The sequence below is a fragment of the Trachemys scripta genome, chromosome 7, assembly GCF_013100865.1.
Source record: "Trachemys scripta elegans isolate TJP31775 chromosome 7, CAS_Tse_1.0, whole genome shotgun sequence".
Taxonomy (NCBI): Eukaryota; Metazoa; Chordata; order Testudines; family Emydidae; genus Trachemys; species Trachemys scripta.
In genome coordinates, this window is record NC_048304.1 from 93915354 (window position 1) to 93936050 (window position 20697).

A 20697-nucleotide genomic window follows, 5' to 3' on the forward strand; every position below is an offset into this window, starting at 1 on the left:
TGTGTAGGTATTCTGCCACCTGGGAAAGTCTTTAAGGATCTTGAGGCCTTCATCCATCTTCAGGGAATCATGTTAACAGTCAGTTAATGTAGGGTACTGCTGCCTCAACTCCGGTTTGAATAAGGACTGGGAATGGCTGAGCCATTACAAACATTGACTCTATCTCCCCTTGTAAGTACTCTCACACTTATTATCAACCTGTCTGTACTGGGCTAGCTTGATTATCACTTCAAAAGGTTTTTTTTTCTCTTAATTAATTGGCCTCTCAGAGTTGGTAAGACAACTCCCACCTGTTTATGCTCTCTGTATGTGTGTATATATATCTCCTCAATATATGTTCCATTCTATATGCATCCGAAGAAGTGGGCTGTAGTCCATGAAAGTTTATGCTCTAATAAATTTGTTAGTCTCTAAGGTGCCACAAGTACTCCAACTCCTCAGTTGTGGCATCACCGCCACAAGCAGGCTGGGGCAAGTCAGAGATCACACACACACACTGCTGTAAAAGAGTTGCATCTTTATTAATGTTGCACCCATCATCATCTGCACTACAACTCACTGGCACATGTTTGCTCCTGGTGAACAAGGGGACGCCCTTTCCCAGCGAGTAAACGCAAGTCACAGTACAGAAAATCTAGGGGTTTAACTACCGGAGCGTAGGCTGCGGGGCGCCGGTCACCTCCAGAGCAGATATCTCTGAAATAGCAGCGCAGACTACACACGGCATGGTGCTTGGAAGGAGGGACTGGTCAGTCATGTTAGCCAATAACACCCCTGTGCAAAGGCCTGGCCCCAGTTCCCGCCCTGCCCCGGGGTTAGCAGCGGCTGCAGGGTTAGTACCAATGAGTAAGTTATACCCCTCCCCCCACCCGGGTGTCCCACAGCTGCACGCTCCTACCCCCAGCTCCGCCCCACCCACCCGACTGCCCGCCCGGACCCGACCCTTCCCCCCACCCCGCCCATCTCCCTCCCTCCTCGCCCCCCGCCGCCTCAGCCGTTCCAGAAGTTCACGAAGAAGCTGCAGAGCGAGTGCCACTGCTCCGCACAGTAGGTCTCGGCCAGGTCCTCGCTCAGCTCCGTGGGCGGCTCCGGGTTCCCCCCAGCCGTGGGCGGCCGCTGCTCGGGGGGCAGCGGGGAGCCGGGACCCCCTTTCCTCTTGCCCGCCTTGCCGCGCTTCTCCAGGGCACTAGAGTGTGCCCCGCTGCTCACCGCCTTGGCGCCGGGGACCCAGGGCTGCTGCAGCGCAGGCGCCTCCTGGACGCTGCCCCGGGCCTTGGCTTTGCCTCGGGCGGGGCCCCCGGCGGCCCCAGGCGCTGCAGAGCTGGAGCTGGGGGGTGCCAGGCGCAGCTGCGCCTCGGGCGGCCCCTTCTTGCTGCTGCAGAGCCGGGCTTTGAGCGGGCTGCTGTCCTGGCAGGGGTGGCGCTTTCGGCGCAGCTTGCCCAGGATCTGCTTCCAGTACTGGCGGCTCTTGCCGCTGTAGGCGGCGCAGCGCTCCGGCTGGCCACGGTACACGCACCGGAGCCCCTCGCTGCCGCCCTCTCCAGGCGCCTGGCAACTCAGCTGCAGCTCGGTGGCCTCCTCCCCTCGGACCAGCTCCCAGCGGCACGCATGCTGCTCCCGGGTAGAGAAGTGCCCGGCTTGCGCCCAGGGCGCGGGGCGCTCCGCTTTCTCCCCGGCCCCTCGGGCCTGCCCGCTGGCGGCGCCCCCCAGGCAGCCCAGGAGCAGGAGGCTCAGTGGAAGGGCTCGGGAGACCCTCATCTCGTTAGGTCAGTGGAGCTGCTGCGCTGCGGCTGCCTTTTGTCATGCAAGTGCAGCAGGGATGGAGAGTCCCGGCGAAGGAGCGAGGGGCCCTCGGCATCCCCCGAGCCCTAGAGAGACAGACAGGGCGCACACTTAGCAGGGGACATGCAGCACAGCGACACAGCCACAGGCATGGCTAATTATTATTAATATGCATCTCTCCTCAAGCACACGCGCATCAGCGTTGGGCATGCCCCACTAGATCAGTCATTCATAACTATTTGTTTGGTCATTGTTATTATTTATGAAGCATTTATAACGCCTTTATTAAGCGTATCTGAAAGGTTGATGAGACAGCGCCTTCAGTAATAATAGACATTAATACTTGTCATGCATATAGCTGTTTACTTCAAATCTCTCTGCAAACATTAATTCATTAGTGCTCCCTAAATCCTAATCAAATATAAGACCAAGCGATGTGCTGCTCCTACTCTTTGTCAGAAAGGGTCATTCAGAAATCGGCACTGTTAATTACAGAAGGCACCACATCTCTGCACTCTCCACAGATGGATGGTTTTACTATAAACAGTTTGTGTTCCTGAGGTATTCAGTGGGCTGTAGTCCACGAAAGCTTATGCTCTAATAAATTTGTTAGTCTCTAAGGTGCCACAAGTACTCCTGTTCTTCTTTTTGCGGATACAGACTAACACAGCTGTTACTCTGAAACTTGTGGTTTTATTACACAAACTTTAAATCGATATACTGAAGATAGATAATGCCATCATTTGCAATAACCAAACTCTGCTTTGTTTTTGCTTTGACATATTATGCTATGCAGATTGGTTCTTAAAACACCATCAATGGTAGACAAAGATTTTTCTCTACAATATCGTTTTCCAGTTTTATGATCTCTCTTTTTTTCCTTACATGGCTAAAGCAAGTTAACAACCTCTTCACTGCATTCTGAACGTCTCTTTGCTGTATTCCCCAGTTCAGAAATTCTCTAAATTAGTTAAGTGTCAAAGTCTTAACAAACAGAAAGATGTTTGTTTGTAAATATGGATACAAGACCACTGGCAACATGATTGGAGAACAAATCTCTTTTTAATTCTAGCATCAAAGATAAAATGTGGCCAGAATTCACTAACAAATCCATCTAAAAACAAAACGATTCCTCACAAAATCAGATCCTGTTTTCCTTCTTTGGTTAAACTTACCGTGCACTGTGTGAGGTGGAGTAGTCTACTAGAAAAGTGTGTGAGTCTGCGTGTAGGATTAGTCTCTGTTAGAAGGGTGTATGGAGCATGAATGTATTATCAATAGCACAGGAGTGGCTACCCCAGGCTATGCCCCTCCCCAGCCTGGTGCATGCAAACACACACATACACCCACCCAAAGAGAGAGAGGGAATCCTTAAAACAGAACTTCTTTGACATAATGTTTACACTATTCCACTCAATAATAAACCTATATGCTGCATGGTTTATAAGGCAATGTGTTTAATTAATAAAATGTTATTCACTTGTTTGGTATGGTAGTGGGTTATTGACTCTTGTTTTATTTGCTTTGAGGCAACTGCAAAATAATGTTAAAGAAATTATTCTTAGGGCTTGTTTACACTTGGAAATTTACTGATATAGCTATTTCAGAATAATTACTCTGGAATCATTTCTCATGTGGACACTCCTATTTTAGAATAAGAATTTGGTGACTGAAAGTGGACTTTGAAAGTGGATTAAGCTAAATCTGAAGAAGGCACTTCTATTCCAGAATAAGAGTGTCCACATAGGGAGTTATTCTGGTACAACTATTATTGCGCTCTATCTACATCAGGGTGAATCTTGCCCATTTTAATTAAACTCATATCTTTTATAAACACTCATTTATTTAATTTGACTGAAACTGTCTGCCTCTCAAGATTTAAGCACTGGGATAGAATGTAAAATACATATCCTGTGCAAAACAACTATAATGACAATGCCGGTCTAAGCCAGCCTGGATCTATATAACAAATCAATCTCCAACCAGACAATCACATTTGGAAAAAAAAAAAAAAACTACACCCTTTCTAGAAGCAAGAGCAACCCCATTCCTCTCAATCCTCCATGTATGCCTGAGCGAGCGGAAGGGCTACTAGAATATACATCAACAACAATTTCTCTATTCTCAAGACTTTAGATACTTTTTGAAACTTATACATTTGACTGATGAATCAGTCAAATTTGACTGTAAATTTTCTCAGAATAAAATAGGCTGTAACAAGATATCTCAGAATGTTTTTCCTATATGTGCTTTTGCGATTACTTCTTCAATTTTGGACTGTGACAGGGTGCTGTGAGCAGTTATAAATAGAGCCCCTTTTGGGACCAGCACCCTGGTCATTTAGAACACACAGGACACTGGGTGCAGTTAGAGTAGGAAGGCATTAAGTAGCGTGATTGAGTTTGGATGGTCAGAGTGCATCTACATAGGGATAAAAACAACAAAACTGATTAGCCCAGGTCAGCTCATGGGTTGAAAAACTCAGGGTTGAAAAATTGCTGTTTAGACATTTGGGTTCAGGCAGGACCCTGAGCTCTGGGACTCTGTAAAGATGGAGGGTCCTAGAGCTCGGGATCCTGCCTGAACCCAAACTGCTACACTGTAATTTTTAGCCATTCAGCCCAAGACCCATGAGTCTGAGTCAGCCGACCTAGCCCAGCTGGGGCCGCAGGTCTTTTATCCCTGTGTAGATGTACCCTTAGAGGGGATTACTTGCACCTGTAGGGAGTATAATGAGCTAATTAGCTCACTGGCTGGATAGGTTACAGAAAAAAAACCAAGCTGTATAAAAGACTGAACCAGGGAGCAAGAAAGGGTCCCTGTAACCATGCTGCATTGTACCTGGAACTTAAGGCAAGAAATAATAATAGTAAACATACTTGGTAAAGGTACAGTGAGTGTGCTGTATAATCACCAAAAGGGGTTTTCCCCATCAGGGTTTCTAGGGTTGAAGGGAAAGGATGACTGCAGGCTCATTTTGTGTGTGTGTGAGTGAATTGTGGTAGCACCTAGGAGCCCCAGTAATGGACCTGTCCCCCATGGTGCTAGAACTGTACAAACAGAACAAAAAGACAGCTCCTTTCCCAAAGTACTTACATAAATAATAATCTAATACCTGTTCTTCCAGCTAGTATTGTCTTCTGTATTCATACTAATATTTCTAGAACAGTTATCAATAGCTGCCATGACTGAAAATATAACTTATGGTTCTGTTCCTGTATTTTTTGTGTATTCAAAACTCTGGTTAACTTCAGCTGGAAGTCCTGTTGGGTGCCCTGGGAATTCCAGATATGCAAGTGAGGTATGGTCTGAACCAGTGTTTTTGCCTGATTTACGAATAGCTATAGTATGAATTAAAGGAGTCTCACATTCTCATCTATATTATAAATTCTGTACAAAAATATATTAGATCTATAAGCATTTCTAAAGAGCTTGTTGTCATAATATCAAGGTGCTGTACATGAGTTACAGAAAATCAGTATGATTAGGTTAGATGTGACAGGAAATTTTGCATTTTGCTCTTTGGTTAAGCATTGGCTTCTGTTTTGGAGTGTGCTACCACATTTTCTTCTACAGTTGGTTAGTGAATGTTTAGAAGAGCTGGGACTTTATCTTGTTTTTTCTGTGAAGCACATTATTTTTATGCACAACAAGTGCATAAAATAGAATAGCACAGCATTTTTTGAAGATGTCAGTGGTATAGAACTCTCATTGATATCTTTTGGGAGAGTTCTCCTTGGCTTTAGGCCGGCTGTTGAGAAGGCTCATCTGCAAACTCCCTTGAGTTCAAACCTGGTTTCTGTTAGTCAGAGTCCACTAAACAATCATCAGTATTAGAGAGGCAATCTTTGAGATATCTGGGCTCTATTCCATTGAGTGCTTAGTAGATGGGTACCTGAAACTTGACTTGGATCTAGTAGTAAGTAGAGAACCAGTGCAATTTGTGCAGAGACAGTATCCTATGCCTTCTGCTCATCCAGCTTAGATGATGAGTGGCTGAGTTACGCAACAGCCATAAATTCTTCGTGAAATTTTTGTTAAGACCCACATAGAGTGAAGATGCTTGCTCAGCTTGTTTTTGCCTTTTTATAACACTCCCAAGCGATGACAATTTGAATTTACGGTATATCCTCGTTCATAAGCCGAATATTTTTGGTAAAAAAGTGACGCATCAAAGAGTAGGGGTCGGCTTATAAACAGGTCTACACCAAAATCTGATGATTTTAAATTCTATGGAATCATTGAATAGAATATCTAATACATTGTTGTTTTGTTTACCTGGATTGTCTGCAGGCATGCGCGCCACTTCCTGCAGCTCCCATTGGCTGGGAACGGCGAACCGCAGCCACAGGGAGCTGAGGGGCTCTGTGCCTGCAGACGCTCCAAGTAAACACAACGTCCCAACCCACCAGCGGCTTACCCTGACGGCCGGGAGCCAAAGTTTGCCAACCCCTGAAATATTGGGTCGGCTTATGAAAGGATCATACAGTTTTTGCTATTTTTACCTAACCATCTTGGGGGGTCGGCTTATAAACGAATGGGCTAATGAACGAGTATATACAGTAATTTACTATATGCCATTGAGCCCTTTGTGCTAATATATTACTACAAAAATAAAATAGAATTGCAAAAATCACTAAAATATACAGTAAAATCTTTCACTGCAGGACTGAGATGCCTTAAAATTAATCTCTAATGAGGGGACTTAGCAGTTATGTGCCACACCACATGAATGCCAATGAGTGTGAGGGAAAAATAGGAAATGAGTTTAGTGATATGAGTTACATGGAGAGCAAGTGTAGTGCCATTCTAGTCAGATTCTGGTTGTGGCTTTTATGTGTTTGTTCTCTATTTGTAACTCTTCAATTAATCTTATTTTTGTAATAAAACAGTTCTTTTCCAAGTACCATAATTGCTTTTTTGGGTTGATACTTGTAAGAAATTTGTACTAGCATTCATGATGATTTTGTTTTCATTGACATAATTGGGAACAGTACCTGAGGACTGTGCTTGGGAACATTCATCCAAATGTTTGCAAATAAACAGGGTTAGACCACCTGCTGATTCAAATAACTGGTACGCACAAATATTTGTTGTTGGATTATCCCAGTTCTAGCTCATTGGGAAAAATACAACCTGCATTTAGGCCATTTCCTACAGCACCTGGAGATCTCCAATCTCCGTTCTGACCTGTTCCAGTGCTTCTTAGTTTGAGATCAGCTTGAAGCTGCATGGCTGCAGACATTTTACTAAAACCACAGGCAGCTAACCACCAAGTACCTGTAGTTTCATACTTTTTAAAATAGTTGCTGTAAGGCGGTTGCAGTTCTCTCCCTGGCCGTCAGCACTCCTAAAGTGACTCCATTCAGGGGAGAATTAGCCGACAGGCTGCCACTCCTGACAGTGAGGTGGCAGGGGGATGCAGGCCCACCTCCTCCACTGCATCCCAGCCCAGGGCCCTAACAGTAGTGGAGTGGTCCACCACCGGGTCAGCAGGGAAATCTGGCCACAACACACTGGCCATTTTCTAGTCAGTAACACAGCTGAAGCCTATTCGGCTTCCCTGTGCTCCTTCCTACACTCCCAATCTGGGGGTACTTGGGTTCCAGGTTGTCGTCCATCTCGCTGGGGTAAACGGCTAGAGGCAGCCCCAACAGCACCTCTGTGTTCTTGGTGTCTGGCAGCTCCGGCAGTTCTTCGAGTGATTGCTCATGTGTACAATAGATGTGCATGTTTGCCACGTGCACTGGTGCCGGAAATTTTTCCCCCCGCGACCCCTGGAGTGGCGCCTGCCTGGCACGGTATAAGGGGAGCTGCATGCTCCCCCCACCCTCAGTTCCTTCTTGCTGCCAGTGAAGATGTGTCGGAATTGCTCTGCTCCAGCTTTGCTGTAGCTTGTCCCCAGAACTGTTGGTTCAACGTTAGTACCTGTTGTTAGTTAGCTATTTAGTTAGTCAGTGAGCCAGGGCCAGGGCATGCCCCGGGGTTTAAGTCGTGTGGCTCTTGCAGGCATTCTATGCCAAGGAGCGACCCGCACGCAGACTGTTTGCGCTGCTTGGGAGAAACCCATATCAACCAAAGGTGCAAGATTTGCAAGTCGTTTAAGCCTCGGACCAAAAGAGAAAGGAACATTAGGCTCCGGCCCATCCTGATGGAGTTGGCGCTGACCCCAATCCCAGCACGCCACTCCGAACCAGTACCCGGCACCGGTACGCGGCGACCCACTGGTACCATCGACCAGTTGGCACCACTCCCCACCCACAGGGCACACCAAGAGGGCCAAGAAGACTTCCTCCTTGCAGTGGCACTGAGGGAAATCTGGGACAGAGGCTAGGCCCATGTTGGGCAGTCCTCGATCCTCACTGGGCCCCAGGCCTCCGACTCAAGCTGAGCGGAGTAGCCCTGCACCTTCGGAACCGTCTCTCCGGATGCCTTCTACACCTGAAGCTCTGCAGGCGGCCCGGGATGTTATGCCGGTGCCTGGAGCGCCGCCGATGTCGGCCCCGCGCTCCAGAGGCAAGCCGCCGCTGTGATCCCCGCAGCCGCCTCTGGCCTGGTACTGGTCTCTGTCGAGGGAACGTTCCCAATGCCGATCACCGCCCAGAGACCGCTTGGGGCAGAGTCCAGGTGGATCGCTCTGGATGCTGACCAGACTGTCTGACTGGGTTCCGTCCGTCGGGACTCGCGGCACCGCTTGTCCTCAAGGAGCGAATTTTGACAGGACCACGGCGGGTGTTGCCGTCGGTCCCCATCTCGGAGAGGGTACCACAGTCGGTCACGACACGATCGTCAACGCAGTTCTTGCTTGGCCTCCCGCTCCGAGTCTCCAACAAGACATCGCAGCCCCGGGCATTGATTGCCGGCGTCTCGCCATCGCGGGTCTGCCGGTCGAGGCTGTTCACAGAGCAGCTATTACTGTCGGTACCGGTCCTCCACATCAAGATCGCGGTCCCGTGGCCGTCATAGATCCCGGCACTGCCACTCCTCCCAGTCTAGGGACAGCAGTGGATCTTATGCCAGCCCGGTCTCCATCTGTAGCCGTCCCTCAATGGGCCAGGCCAGCCAACCCAGACAGTCAGTCCCGCCGGTGCCACAGCAGGTGCAGTGCCACTGAGCGTCGTGGCCGGCCGAATAGTATCAGTGGGCACTGTGGCCTCCAGTGCAGCCCCTGGTGGGGCTTGCCCAGTGGCTGGAGCTTCGGAAGCACCGTTGGCCTCCCTCTCCAGACCCCCGAGGAAGGAGTCAGTGGGATGTACATCCCCAGCATCGTGCCCAGAGTCCGACCAAGTGGTGGACTCTCCGGTGCTGGCTGACACCCAGAGCACCACACCGGCCTCTTCGCCCCGCCCAGAGGAGGCGATTGCGGTCCCGCCCCCCTATGTCCTGCAGGAGGACTCTAGGGCCCACCAAAAACTCTTAAAGAGGATGGCAGCGAACCTACACCTCCAGGCAGAGGAGATGGAGGAGCCCTTGGACTCTCTGTTTAATGTGTTTTCCCCATCGGCACTGGGTAGGGTGATCTTGCCTCTCCACAAAGGGATGACTAAGATTTCAAATGCCCTGTGGCAAACACTGGCCTTATTGGCTCCCATCTCTAAAAAGGCAGAACATAAGTACTTTGTACCTACTAAAGGGCATGAGTACTTGTATACCCACCCGGCGCCCAACTCCTTGGTGGTTGAGTCGTTCAACCATAGGGAACGGCAGGGTCAGCCAGCCCTGACCCCAAAGAACAAAGACTCTCAGAGACTGGACTCTTTCGGAAGGAAAATTTATTCATCTTTGAGCTTCCAGTTACGGGCGGCCAACCATCAGGCTCTCCTGGGCCGGTACGAATTCAATCTGTGGGGCTCCCTGTCTAAGTTTGAGGACTCCCTCCAGGAGCGCGATAGGAAGGAGTTTAAGGCACTAGTGGAGGAAGGGACAGCGGCTGCTAGGGCGTCACTGCAGGCAGCTTTGGATTCCGCGGACACGGCTGCACCATCAATGGCCTCCGCGGTGTCCATGAGACAGGGGGACTATAAGAGACGCCCTCAGAGGCAGTCTCAGCCTGCCCCCCAGCCTAGGTCCTCCAAGGGCAAGCAGGCGGGGAAAAGGCATTTTTGATGGGACGCTCAGGGGCACCCCGCCAGTCCTCATCGGGGATCCACCCCCAATTAAAGCTTCCCTTTTCCAACCGGTTGTGTGCTTTCCTCCCGGAATGGTCGTGGCTAACCTCGGACCGATGGGTCCCCAACACCATTTCCCAGGGTTACACCCTCTAGTTTACTTCCTCCTCGCCCAACCACCCCTTGCCCCTGTTCTTCTAGGGGGATTCCTCACACAAAGCTCTGCTCAAGCAGGAGGTGGGGCGGCTCCTTGGCCTAGGGGCGATAGAGGCGTTGCCCGAGGAGTTCATGGGCAAGGGGTGCTACTCCCGTTATTTCCTTATCCCAAAGGCCAAAGGGGGGCTCAGGCCCATCCTGGACCTGCGAGGCCTGAACCAGTACATGGTGAAGCTCAAGTTCCGCATGGTCTCCCTGGCCTCTGTCATCCCCTCCTTGGATCCCGGGGACTGGTACACTGCCCTCGATCTACAGGACGTGTACTTCCACATCCACATATTCTAGGGGCACAGACGCTTCCTCCATTTTGTGGTGGGACAGAATCATTACCAATTCACGGTTCTTCCATTTGGTCTGTCCACTGCCCCCAGGGTGTTTACAAAATGCATGTCGGTGGTAGCGGCCTACTTCAGCTGGCGGTGAGTCCAGATATTCCCCTATCTGGACGATTGGCTTGTCAAGGGCACCTCCTGGTCACGGGTTAGGGATCACGTGGCACTCTTCCTGTCCAGGGGCACCGCCTTGGGCCTGTTGGTAAACACCAAGTCCACGTTAGTCCCGGTCCAACGCATAGAGTTTATCGGGGCTCTCCTGACGCAGAATCGGCCAGGGCCTCTCTCCCGCCAGACAGGGCGAGACCCTGAAAGGTCTCATAGACTCAGTCACAAGGTTCCTGGTGACAACAGCCAGGGTTTGCCTGCAACTCTTGGGGTCACATGTTGGTGTGCACATACGTGGTCCATCACGCCAGACTCAGGATGAGGCCCCTCCAGCTCTGGCTGGTCTCAAAGTTTTCCCAGGCCACAGACAGGATGGACAAGGTCGTCACTGTGCCAGACTCTGTGATCGCCTCACTACAGTGGTGGTCCGCCCCAAACAACATGCTCCAAGGGTCCCATTCAGGGACAGGGCCCCGTTGTTGGAGCTGGTGTCCGATGCGTCGGACCTGGGTTGGAGGGCCCATGTGGGGAACTTTCAGACCCAAGGACTGTGATCGGCTCAAGACCTGACCCTACATATAAACGTCAAGGAGCTCAGGACGGTGCGGCTGGTGTGTATAGCCTTCCGCTCGCACCTAGAGGGCAAGGTAGTCAGGGTCCTCACGGACAACATGGCCTCGATGTTCTATATCAACAGGCAAGGTGGGACCCGATCCTCTGCCCTCAGGCTGTGGGACTTATGTATAGCCCATGACATCCACCTGAAGGCCTTCCACCTACCAGGCGCCTGGAACGCTTGAACAGGGACTTTTCCTCGCAACACGAGTGGTTCCTCCACCCGGAAGTGGCCCACCGGCTCTTCCGAAGGTGGGGAACTCCCCAGGTGGACCTATTCGTGACTCAGCAGAACCGGCGATGCCCCCGGTTCTGCTCCAGGGAGGGGCTGGGGAGAGGTGCTATCTCCAATGCCTTTCTCCTGCCCTGGTCAGGCCGGCTTCTCTACGCCTTTCCCCCATTCCCCCTAATAAGAAGGGTCCTGGAGAAGATAAAGTTAGACAAGGCCCGGGTCCTCCTCATTGCCCTGGCATGGCCCAGGCAGCATTGTACGGGACCCTCACAGACCTGGCGGTAGCTCCGTCATGGCCGTTGCCGCTTTGCCCGGACCTGCTCTCTCAGGACCAGGGCCGCCTCCTCCACCCCAACCCAGCGGCTCTTCGCCTCACGGTGTGGCTGCTCGGCATAGCTGCTCATTGGTTAGGTGGAGAGGAACGGATGTGCTCGGACCAGATTCAGCGCGTCCTCCTCGAAAATAGACGGCCCTCTAGTCACCGCACTTATTTGGCGAAGTGGTCCCGATTTTCTAGGTGGGCGGTGGACCAGGGTATCTCCCCAGTGACCGCCCCGATCCAGCTTATCCTAGATTACCTCCTCCACCTGAGGACCCAGGACCTGGCGCCCTCGTCGGTCAGGGTGCACCTGGCAGCCATATCGGTCTTCCATCCGCTGGTGCAAGGGCACATGGTATTTTCCCATGTTATGACTGGCCTGTTTCTTAAGGGTTTGGACCGTCCTTTTCTGTAGTCTAGACCCCCAGTCCCACAGTGGAACCTAAACCTGGCGTTGGCTCATCTCATGGTGCCCTTCTTTGAACCACTGTCCACGTGCTGCTGGTCTCGCCTCTCGTGGAAGGTGGCCTTCCTGGTTGCAATCACATCGGCCAGGCAAGTCTTGGAGCTCAGGGCCCTGATCTCTGAGCCATCTTTCATAAAGACAAAGTCCAGCTCCGCCCACATCCCGCATTCCTCCCGAAGGTGGTCTCCACCTGTCACATGGGTCAGGACATTTTTCTACTGGTCCTCTGCCCCAAGCCTCACATGTCCAGCGAAGAGCGCATGCTCGATGTGCGGTGGGCTCTGGCTTTCTACCTCGAGCGGAATAAGCCGTTCAGAAAGTCCTCACAACTGTTCGTCGCCTCGGCTGATCGCTCGAAGGGCCAGCCGATTTCCACTCAGAGGCTGTCCAATTGGATCACTTTGTGCATCTGTTCCTGTTACGAACTGGCAGGTGTTCCTGCCGCCGCCCATTGTGAGGGCACACTCGACTCGAGCACAGGCCTCATTGTCTGCCTTCGTGGCCCATGTCACCATCCAGGATATTTGTAGGTCCACCATGTGTTCACCTCACACTATACGATCATCCCCCAGACCAGGGATGACGCTGGGTTTGCAGGGCTGTTCTCCATCCTTGTGAACTCCTACCCATCTCCGACAGATATAGCTTGGAATCACTTATTGTGGAATACACATGAGCAATCACTCGAAGAAGAAAAGACAGTTACCTTTTCTGTAACTGATGTTCTTTGAGATGTGTTACTCATGTCTATTTCACATCCCACCCTCCTTCCCCTCAGAGTTGTCTGGCAAGAAGGAACTGAGGGTGGGGGGAGCGTGCAGCGCCTCTTATACCGCGCCATGGAGGCGTCACTCCAGGGGTCGTGGGGGGGGGGGAGGCGCTCCCCTACAGGTACTGCTAGAGGAAAAATATCCGGCACCGGTGCACGTGGCGAGCATGCACATCTATGATGGAATAGACATGAGCAACACATCTCGAAGAACACCAGTTACGGAAAAGGTAACTGTCTTTTCCTCTGGGTCTCTGGCGCTGTAGTGGCCTCCGTCGGCTCCAAGCTCCAGCAGCCGGGGGAGACATCCTGCTCCTCTAGCAGCTCTCCTCCCACTGAGTTGGAGGGCCTGCCTTTTATAGTTCCAGTGCCTGTCCCGCTTCTGCTTCAACAGGGCAGCCACGGGTATCCTGGTTCTGCCCACCTGGGGGTAATTGCAGTTCTCTTCCCCATCTGTCAGGGAGGGAGACCGTGCCCCCTCACTACAGTTGCAAAACTACACAGCTGCTTGTTCCTAGTTAGCAACCCTGGACCTATAACTGTGCAGGGTGGCCCATGCACTCCTCCCCGTAGTCCTGCGAGCTCATGGAAGAAAGAAATTGATGGGAAGAGTCCCCCAGAAACTAAGATGGCAGGAGCAGAGACATGCAGCTACAGCTGAGGGGGAGGTCCTTTGGATGCTGATAAGGTCATCAGTGCCTGAGGGCTGTGTTGTTTGGTTTTTACTCTGGACATTCTTTCCCCTCTGCTGCTTGACTGTTTGCACTAACTCCTTCCCACCCTCTTCCTAGTCGTTGCTTTATTTCAACCTCCCTCAACCTGCCCTCTATAGCCCGCATCTTCCATCCTCTTTTCCTTTTCCCCCTCCCTTCAATGTCCCTCTCTCCTTTCCTCAGCTAAAGAGAGAGACAAACCTCCTCCCTACAAAACCCCACCTCAAAAATGAACAAATATATTGGTTGTAACATGTTTGCAGCCCAAAAGCTCCCTCAGAGCAGAGACTTTCTCTTAACTATATCTGTACAGTGTGTAGCACACTGGGGCCCTGGTCTTAGTTAGGGTCTTGAGCAATTACCCTAATACTAAGTAATAACAAGTTGTACCTCATTTTAAAAATACAGATGTACTCTACAATAGTGATCCAAAACACCATAGTAACAATATTCTAAACTGTAATGTTTTTGGCCAGTATATTATAGTGTGCAGTATTGTTCCAAAACCCTACAGTTCAGAACATGGTGTGGCACAACAAGGCCAATTTTCTGTCTTTGGAAATGCTGGCTGCTCACCAGTTGCTTCTGAAAGCACATTTCTCAGCACAAGAGAGACATCTAGTGTCAAGCACTAAAAACACCAGGCACAAGTTTAGTACCTGAAAGTAAATTGTACAGGCATGCAGGAGAGATGAATCTGAGTTGAAATAACTGGTGCTTGTGCATACAACAAAACATTTTGGGACTCCATGGCTATCAAGAATATTTTTCTATCCAAGTCCTGCTGGATTGTGTTCTCCTAGTCTCATATTAACTCTCTTCCTTTGACTGGTATCATCATCAGATTTTATTACCACACATCCCTTTCTTTAAGTCCATGATAATTAAGCCCATTCAGTGCAGTAGCTATGCTTCTGTAATGCCTGTAGTGCAGACATGGCCTAAAACTCTGAATTTGTTCACTGTGCCTGCAGTTAAAGCAAGACTCAAATAGGGGTGACTTTGTAATGTGGTATATCTTTGAGCTGCCATTTTGTTCTCCAGAATCTAAGCTTTATTTTTTTCTAAAAAGAGACTAGATAGTATGGGTCACGTCAAGAATTTCCCCCTATCTAAACACATGAAGTGGTGCTTGCCTGCATCTGCAGAGAGCCAGAAACAAGCACCAAGAGGAGTGAACTGCCCCATTCATTTCAATGGGTTGTTAACTCAAATGCTAGTTGTTAACCTTTGGCACGTCTACGTTGCTGACTATTTCACTACTATCAAAGCATATAAGAAAGGATAAAGGCGATCATGGACCTTCTCAATCCACTGAGTGGCAACTCATTTTGGTAGCTGGTGTTTGGGAAAGGATCATCACTTTGTCTCTCCAACCCAGTCTGACCTGTGGAGCCAAGGAGAGGAGCAGAGTCCTGCGGTGCATCTGAGCCTCATCAAGTCAGAGCTATCCCACAGAGTCCAGTGGGGCATCCATGCTTCCTAATAACCCAGTCCTGCTGCCTCCCAGAGCAATAGGAGCCAGGCCTATCCTGGTGGTGGGTGCAAGACCAGATGGTTTCTCCTGGGATTTAATGGCTGCTGTTCTTTTTTCTGTCTGCAGATTCAGGAAGACATCACAGCATCACTTTCATTTGGGTCACATTTCCAAGCTTTCCTTTGCAACCATAACCGCTAAAAATATAATGGGGCTTGTATACATGAGGCTACTCAGGAAAATTAATCTGACTTAACTTTTATAGTAGATAGTTAAATCACTGTAACCCTTATGTGGACATGCTCATTCAGAATTAAAGTGACTTAAATTTGGTTTAGCTTAATTTACAAAATGAGGTAACTTCTTGAATTGACCTAAACTGAATTAAGGCGACTTCAATTCTGAATAAAAGCTTCCATGCAGGGTTTAATGTGGTTTCAATATCCATTTTAAATTCACAGATTTCATTAATGGATTTCATTTGAATTAATTTTCCTGAGTATACCTGTGTAGACAAGTCCATAGTTAGTTATTTTTAAGGAAAGTTTGATTCTGACTTCATCATATGACACTGGGAGCTGGGGTCTTACGCATATGTTCTATTGTGCCTGTACCAATATGTCTAAAAATATATCTGAACCTTGCTGAAGAGGCTTGCTTGTAGAGCGGGGTGGGCAAACTATGGCCTGCGGGCTGGATCCAGCCCCTCTGGACTTTGGATCCGGCCCGCGGGTTTGCCACCCCCGTGGCGCTGCTGCCCTGCGCCGCTCTGGGAAGTGGCCGGCATCACGTCCCTGCGGCCCTGGGGAAGGGGATCAGAGGGCTGAGCATGCTGGCCTTGCCTGTGGGTACCTCCCCTGAAGCTCCCATTGGCCGGGAACGGGAAACTGCAGCCAAAGGGAGCTTTGGGGGAGGTACCCACAGGCAAGGGCAGCGCACGGAGCTCTCTGTCCACCCCCACCCCCCCAGGGACTGCAGGGAAGTGGTACTGGCCGCTTCCCGGAGCGGCGCAGCCCTGGTGCGCGCCACTCTCACCCTGGAGCCACTCCAGGTAAGTGGTGCTGGGCTGGAGCCCGTACCCTGAACCCATTGTGCACCTCACACCCCAACCCCCTGCCCATAGCCCCCTGCCACACCCCTCCTGCACCCCAACCCCCTGCCCTGAGCCCCCTGCTGTACCTCGCACCCCTCCTGCACCCCAACCCCCTGCCCTGAGCCCCCTCCCACACTGTGCACCCCCTCCTGTACCTCAATCCCCTGCCCTGAGCCTCCTCGTATACCCCGCACCCTCCTCTGCCCCAACCCCTTGCCCTGAGCCCCTTCCTGCACACTGCACACCCTCCCACACCCCGCACTCCCTCCCGCACCCCAACCTCTTGCTCCAGCCCTACATTCATGGCCCTGAATGCAATTTTCCCACTCAGATGTGGCCCTCGGGCCAAAAAGTTTGCCCACCCCTGCTGTAGAGCATATGTGATATTTTCTGCTTTTTGTTCAACCTAGTGTGAATAGCATCTCAGTTGTTGACTTGTGAATTTCACTAAACATTTTGAGAAAAACAAAAGAAAAGTGGTTCTTCCTACATTTTTCATGGAATATACTTGCCTTTCTTCTACAAGCTCTAAACATTATTTCAGAAAAATGCATCTAAAATTCATGAGCTCTCAATTATGGTGCATACACACAGAGCAAGAATTTACTTCTTTGAGGCAAGCGCCCGTACATTTATTTCACACTGTGAAACCTGCACCAACAATCTCTTATCTTGAGAGCACTTTGAAGTATCCACAAAGTTTTTTCAATATCACTGTGCTTTGCCTTTAGTTAAAGCCCACATTGAATAGACAATTTTTGCTGGTCCCCTTATTGACTACTTGAAACAGGTTTAATTACAGTTATATTAATGGGTAGCCGTGTTAGTCTGTATCTACAAAAACAACAAGGAGTCTGGTGGCATAACACTGCTTTATAATAACCATAGATAGCCTTTTATCCAAAGATCTGAAAGTACTTGCAATGGTGGGTAAATATTATCCCTTTCTTACATATGGAGAAACTGAATCCAAAGAAGTTAAGTGACTTGTGTAAGGTGACAATCATTTGCAGAGGCGAGAACAGAAATCAGGTCTCCCAAGCTTCGACTTTAACAACTATATAAAGTTGCCTTCCCTATTTGTGCAACTCTTCTACTTTAGAAAAACTCAGATCAGAGCTCTAGCGCAATCTTTTCTGATACTAACACAATATAGGCTTTATATTTGTAATGAGTATTATTCTAGCTAGTTCTTAGCTTCCTGGCCCATGGAGTATCTTCAGTTTATAGGCAATTTCATCCACGTGGTGGATATTGCACAATTGTAACATGTAACAAACTTGGGTTTATGTTTTGACTGCGGACACACATAAAAATGTTTGCCTTGGAGACCTAGTTGGGCAAATCTTCTTATTTTTATGAATTTTTTTCTCCTGAAATCACTGGGAATAATATCTAGTTCCCATTATTTTAGTCCTTGAGAATTACTGTTAATGACTGCAAGTGCAGCCATGCTTTAAAATGTAAGATAGCTGCAATTTCCAGTCCTAATCATGCAGACAAACAGGCAGTGTTAAGAACTCAGATGATTCAGAAGCCTAGGTAATTGTTTTTAAATATGTAATATATACACAACATTTTAAGCATCATGCATCGCTTCATAATGACCTGACCATTTCTTAAATTAGCACATTCTTATCTCCCTCCCCATCCCCCCAAAAACATACTCCTTTTATAAGAGAACGGGGTCATACTTAAATAAATGCTTGTCTTTCATGGAAATACACTGATTGTGATGAAGCAGAGAAACTGTCTGCCAGCATGGTAGGGGTTAAGGAGAGCCTTTGGGCCCAGCTAGCCCTGCCCATCATACTTGCAGCCAATGCCAGGCCTGGAGTGGGGAGAAAAGGAGAAAGCCAGGTCCAGTTCAAGGCTAACTGGTGAAGAGGCAGGAGCTAGCTACGGTGATAGTTGAAAGAAGGATCGCTAGCCAAGGCAGCCACCAGGGAGCTCGTTCTGTCTCCTAGCCAAGGGAGACTGTGGAGGAGACCTCAGAACCTCCAGCGATTGAGGTAACTGGGTGACTGCAGCCCAGAGACGTGCAGTTTGGCATCACCAAACTCATGGTTGCCCTGCCCAAAGGAGCCTGGGACTGCAGCAAGGCACTGTCCAGATCCATTGGAGGGTGCCATGGGAGACAAGGTGACCCAGCAAACTGGACACTATGGGCCACCCCCCAAAACTGAAGGGACTCTGGTAGGAAGTAGCCCAGGAGTGGCTTTTGGACTCCCTGCTTGGAGTTCTCCCTGTTCAGGGGTCAGCTCACACAGGGCCCTGTGGAGTCGGAGGGCATAGGTCCCCCTACCTCTGCTTTCTGAAAGACTGAGGCATGTTGATCAGGGAAACAAGGGGCTGGACATCAGGCACGCCAATCCCTACACTGCCTGGCCTTCCAAGCCCCGTGTTACAGACTTATCTGATTAGCTATTTTGTGCATTATGGGGCAAGCCAGGCTGGATGCTCGGCAGCTGTGCACAGTACAGAGGCAGGAGTCTAAAGATTTCCCAGCCTGCCCCTCTTGCAGAGTAAAAACACACTCTTGCACTGCAGAAGGAGCTACAACCCTCTCAGAGGAAAGGCCAGAAGTGGGCCTCTATGGCTTCATCCTGCAAAGTCCCCAGCACCCTCAACTCCCATTGATGTCAGCAGGCACTGAGGGTGCCTGGCACCTAGCAAGATCAGGCCCCAAAGCTCCCTTGTAATACCCACATTTTTATTTTGAAGTCTTTAAAAGTTTTGTGTCTTGTTCTGCCAGAGCAAATGATCTTCTGAATGTAAACAAAAGAGTTGTTTAGCCCTGCTATAGCACTGAGAAGCAGCTTTTATGAAGCACTATTCTCCTTCTGGCCTCCTTTCAGCAACTGTTGGCAAAGACAGATGACAGTTAGAAATAGTTTTATAACACCAGGGATTATTTGTAGATGAACATATGCTTCCTTGCTAAGGAATAGAAAGTACATCAAATAGCAGCTAAAGAAAATGCTCAGCACAGCTCAGATGGGTTAAATGACTTTCCTGGGCTGCTCTCGGACTCCCCTCCTTAAAAGTCTTTACAAATCAGTCACCTCTGCACACGAATCTGTTTAAATTTAGCAGTATGCTAATATTGAGTTTAACAGCCCAGATTGTTAATGAATGTTGTCTTTGGACAGAGGTCCCAGGAAATAGGAATCTGATTTATTTGCTTTGACGGACATGTTCCTTTTTTCTAACGTTTCCTGAACATCTTGTCATTGGCTGAGCAGACTCCTCCATCTTGTGTTCTCCCATGCTACACTGTGCTCAGGAAATTGTGCTTTTAAGAGATTATTTTAATAGTGCTTCCTTTTCCTTTTTTCTTGCACTATAATTCCACTATTGCTTTCTGGGTGGCATGTTCACAAACTCATATTGCCATGTCCCTTGTATTTCCTGCTCCACACTAAACTCAGTAACTTTTCTAAGTTTGTACTTTTTTCCTGAAAATTCCTTTTCAAAAATCTCATCTATTAGAAAGTCTTATGTATTCTTCTTCCTAATGTCACCATACTTTGTTTTTTCATATAAAGATTAACATGCTTACTCTGGGCCTTTGTACCCTTTGGTAAAAGCATGCACATATGAGAATTATATCTCCTTTTGGAATGAAATGTTCATCAAATGTTTTAAGAATGATGTCATAGTTACTCATCATGGTGAAATCATCTATTTATACACAGAACAGGGACATCATGAACAACAGTGCTACAAGCCTCCTATATATTATCCCAGTGATGTACCTCGACCCTTACCAGGAGAGAGATCGTTTCTTCAGATGAGAAGGTACAATAATCCAGACTATTTTGTCCTAGCTTATCTGCTGAGACTGCTAACAAGATGACTGCTCTAAGGTTGTTTTTTTTTTTTTTATCATGTAGACAGACACCTATCTCCTGGGATGTACACTACCGAGAGTAAAGGACAAAAAAAAAAATTCTAAACTACAATTGTGAAAGATGCATGTATAGCACAATAAAACCTGTATGTTTTCCCCAAAGGAAGATGACTGTGTTGGCTGCATAGAATGTTGTATTTAATTTATTGTTTGTATTGTGGCTGCAACACAGGATTTCAAACAGGGATTAGTGGCCTTTTGTATTAGCCAATGTACAAGCAAAGACAGTCCTGCTCCAGAAGCTCACAATCTAGGATGATTGTTTAGTGCAAGAGCATCCATAATTTGCAAATTCCCCAGAGTTCTGGAGGGAGTTTGATTGACTTTCTTTTTTGTACAAAATCAGAGAAAACACATTACCTTTCAATATGTACAGCTGCAATATGCATAAGCACCATATAGAAAAGATAGTGTGTGTTTCTTTGATGTTTTTTTCACTACAATCTAATTGGGAAACAGGAATCAAAAAGTGGAGTTTCAAACTTCGGTTTGTCTTGTATCATTCAATGAATAAAATAAGAGCTTCCTTGTCCATTCAGTTTGCAAAAGGGTAG

At 48.7% G+C, this 20697-nt stretch overlaps 1 protein-coding gene and 1 long non-coding RNA gene across 2 annotated transcripts; one reads left to right on the forward strand and one right to left on the reverse strand.

Annotated features, from left to right (window-relative positions):
* The first annotated feature begins 966 nt into the window (after positions 1-966).
* On the forward strand, positions 967-20240 carry LOC117881095. Its single transcript, XR_004646684.1, has 3 exons — positions 967-1047; positions 19929-20031; positions 20127-20240. It is a non-coding gene; the product is annotated as an uncharacterized LOC117881095 (long non-coding RNA).
* FGFBP3 (fibroblast growth factor binding protein 3) lies at positions 977-3041 on the reverse strand. The gene is made up of 2 exons (XM_034777972.1): positions 2958-3041; positions 977-1868 (listed from the first exon to the last, which is right to left on the reverse strand). The coding sequence occupies exon 2, from the start codon at positions 1756-1758 to the stop codon at positions 991-993; it is 768 nt and encodes a 255-aa protein (XP_034633863.1). The 5' UTR covers positions 1759-1868; positions 2958-3041; the 3' UTR covers positions 977-990.
* Positions 20241-20697: the final 457 nt, after the last annotated feature.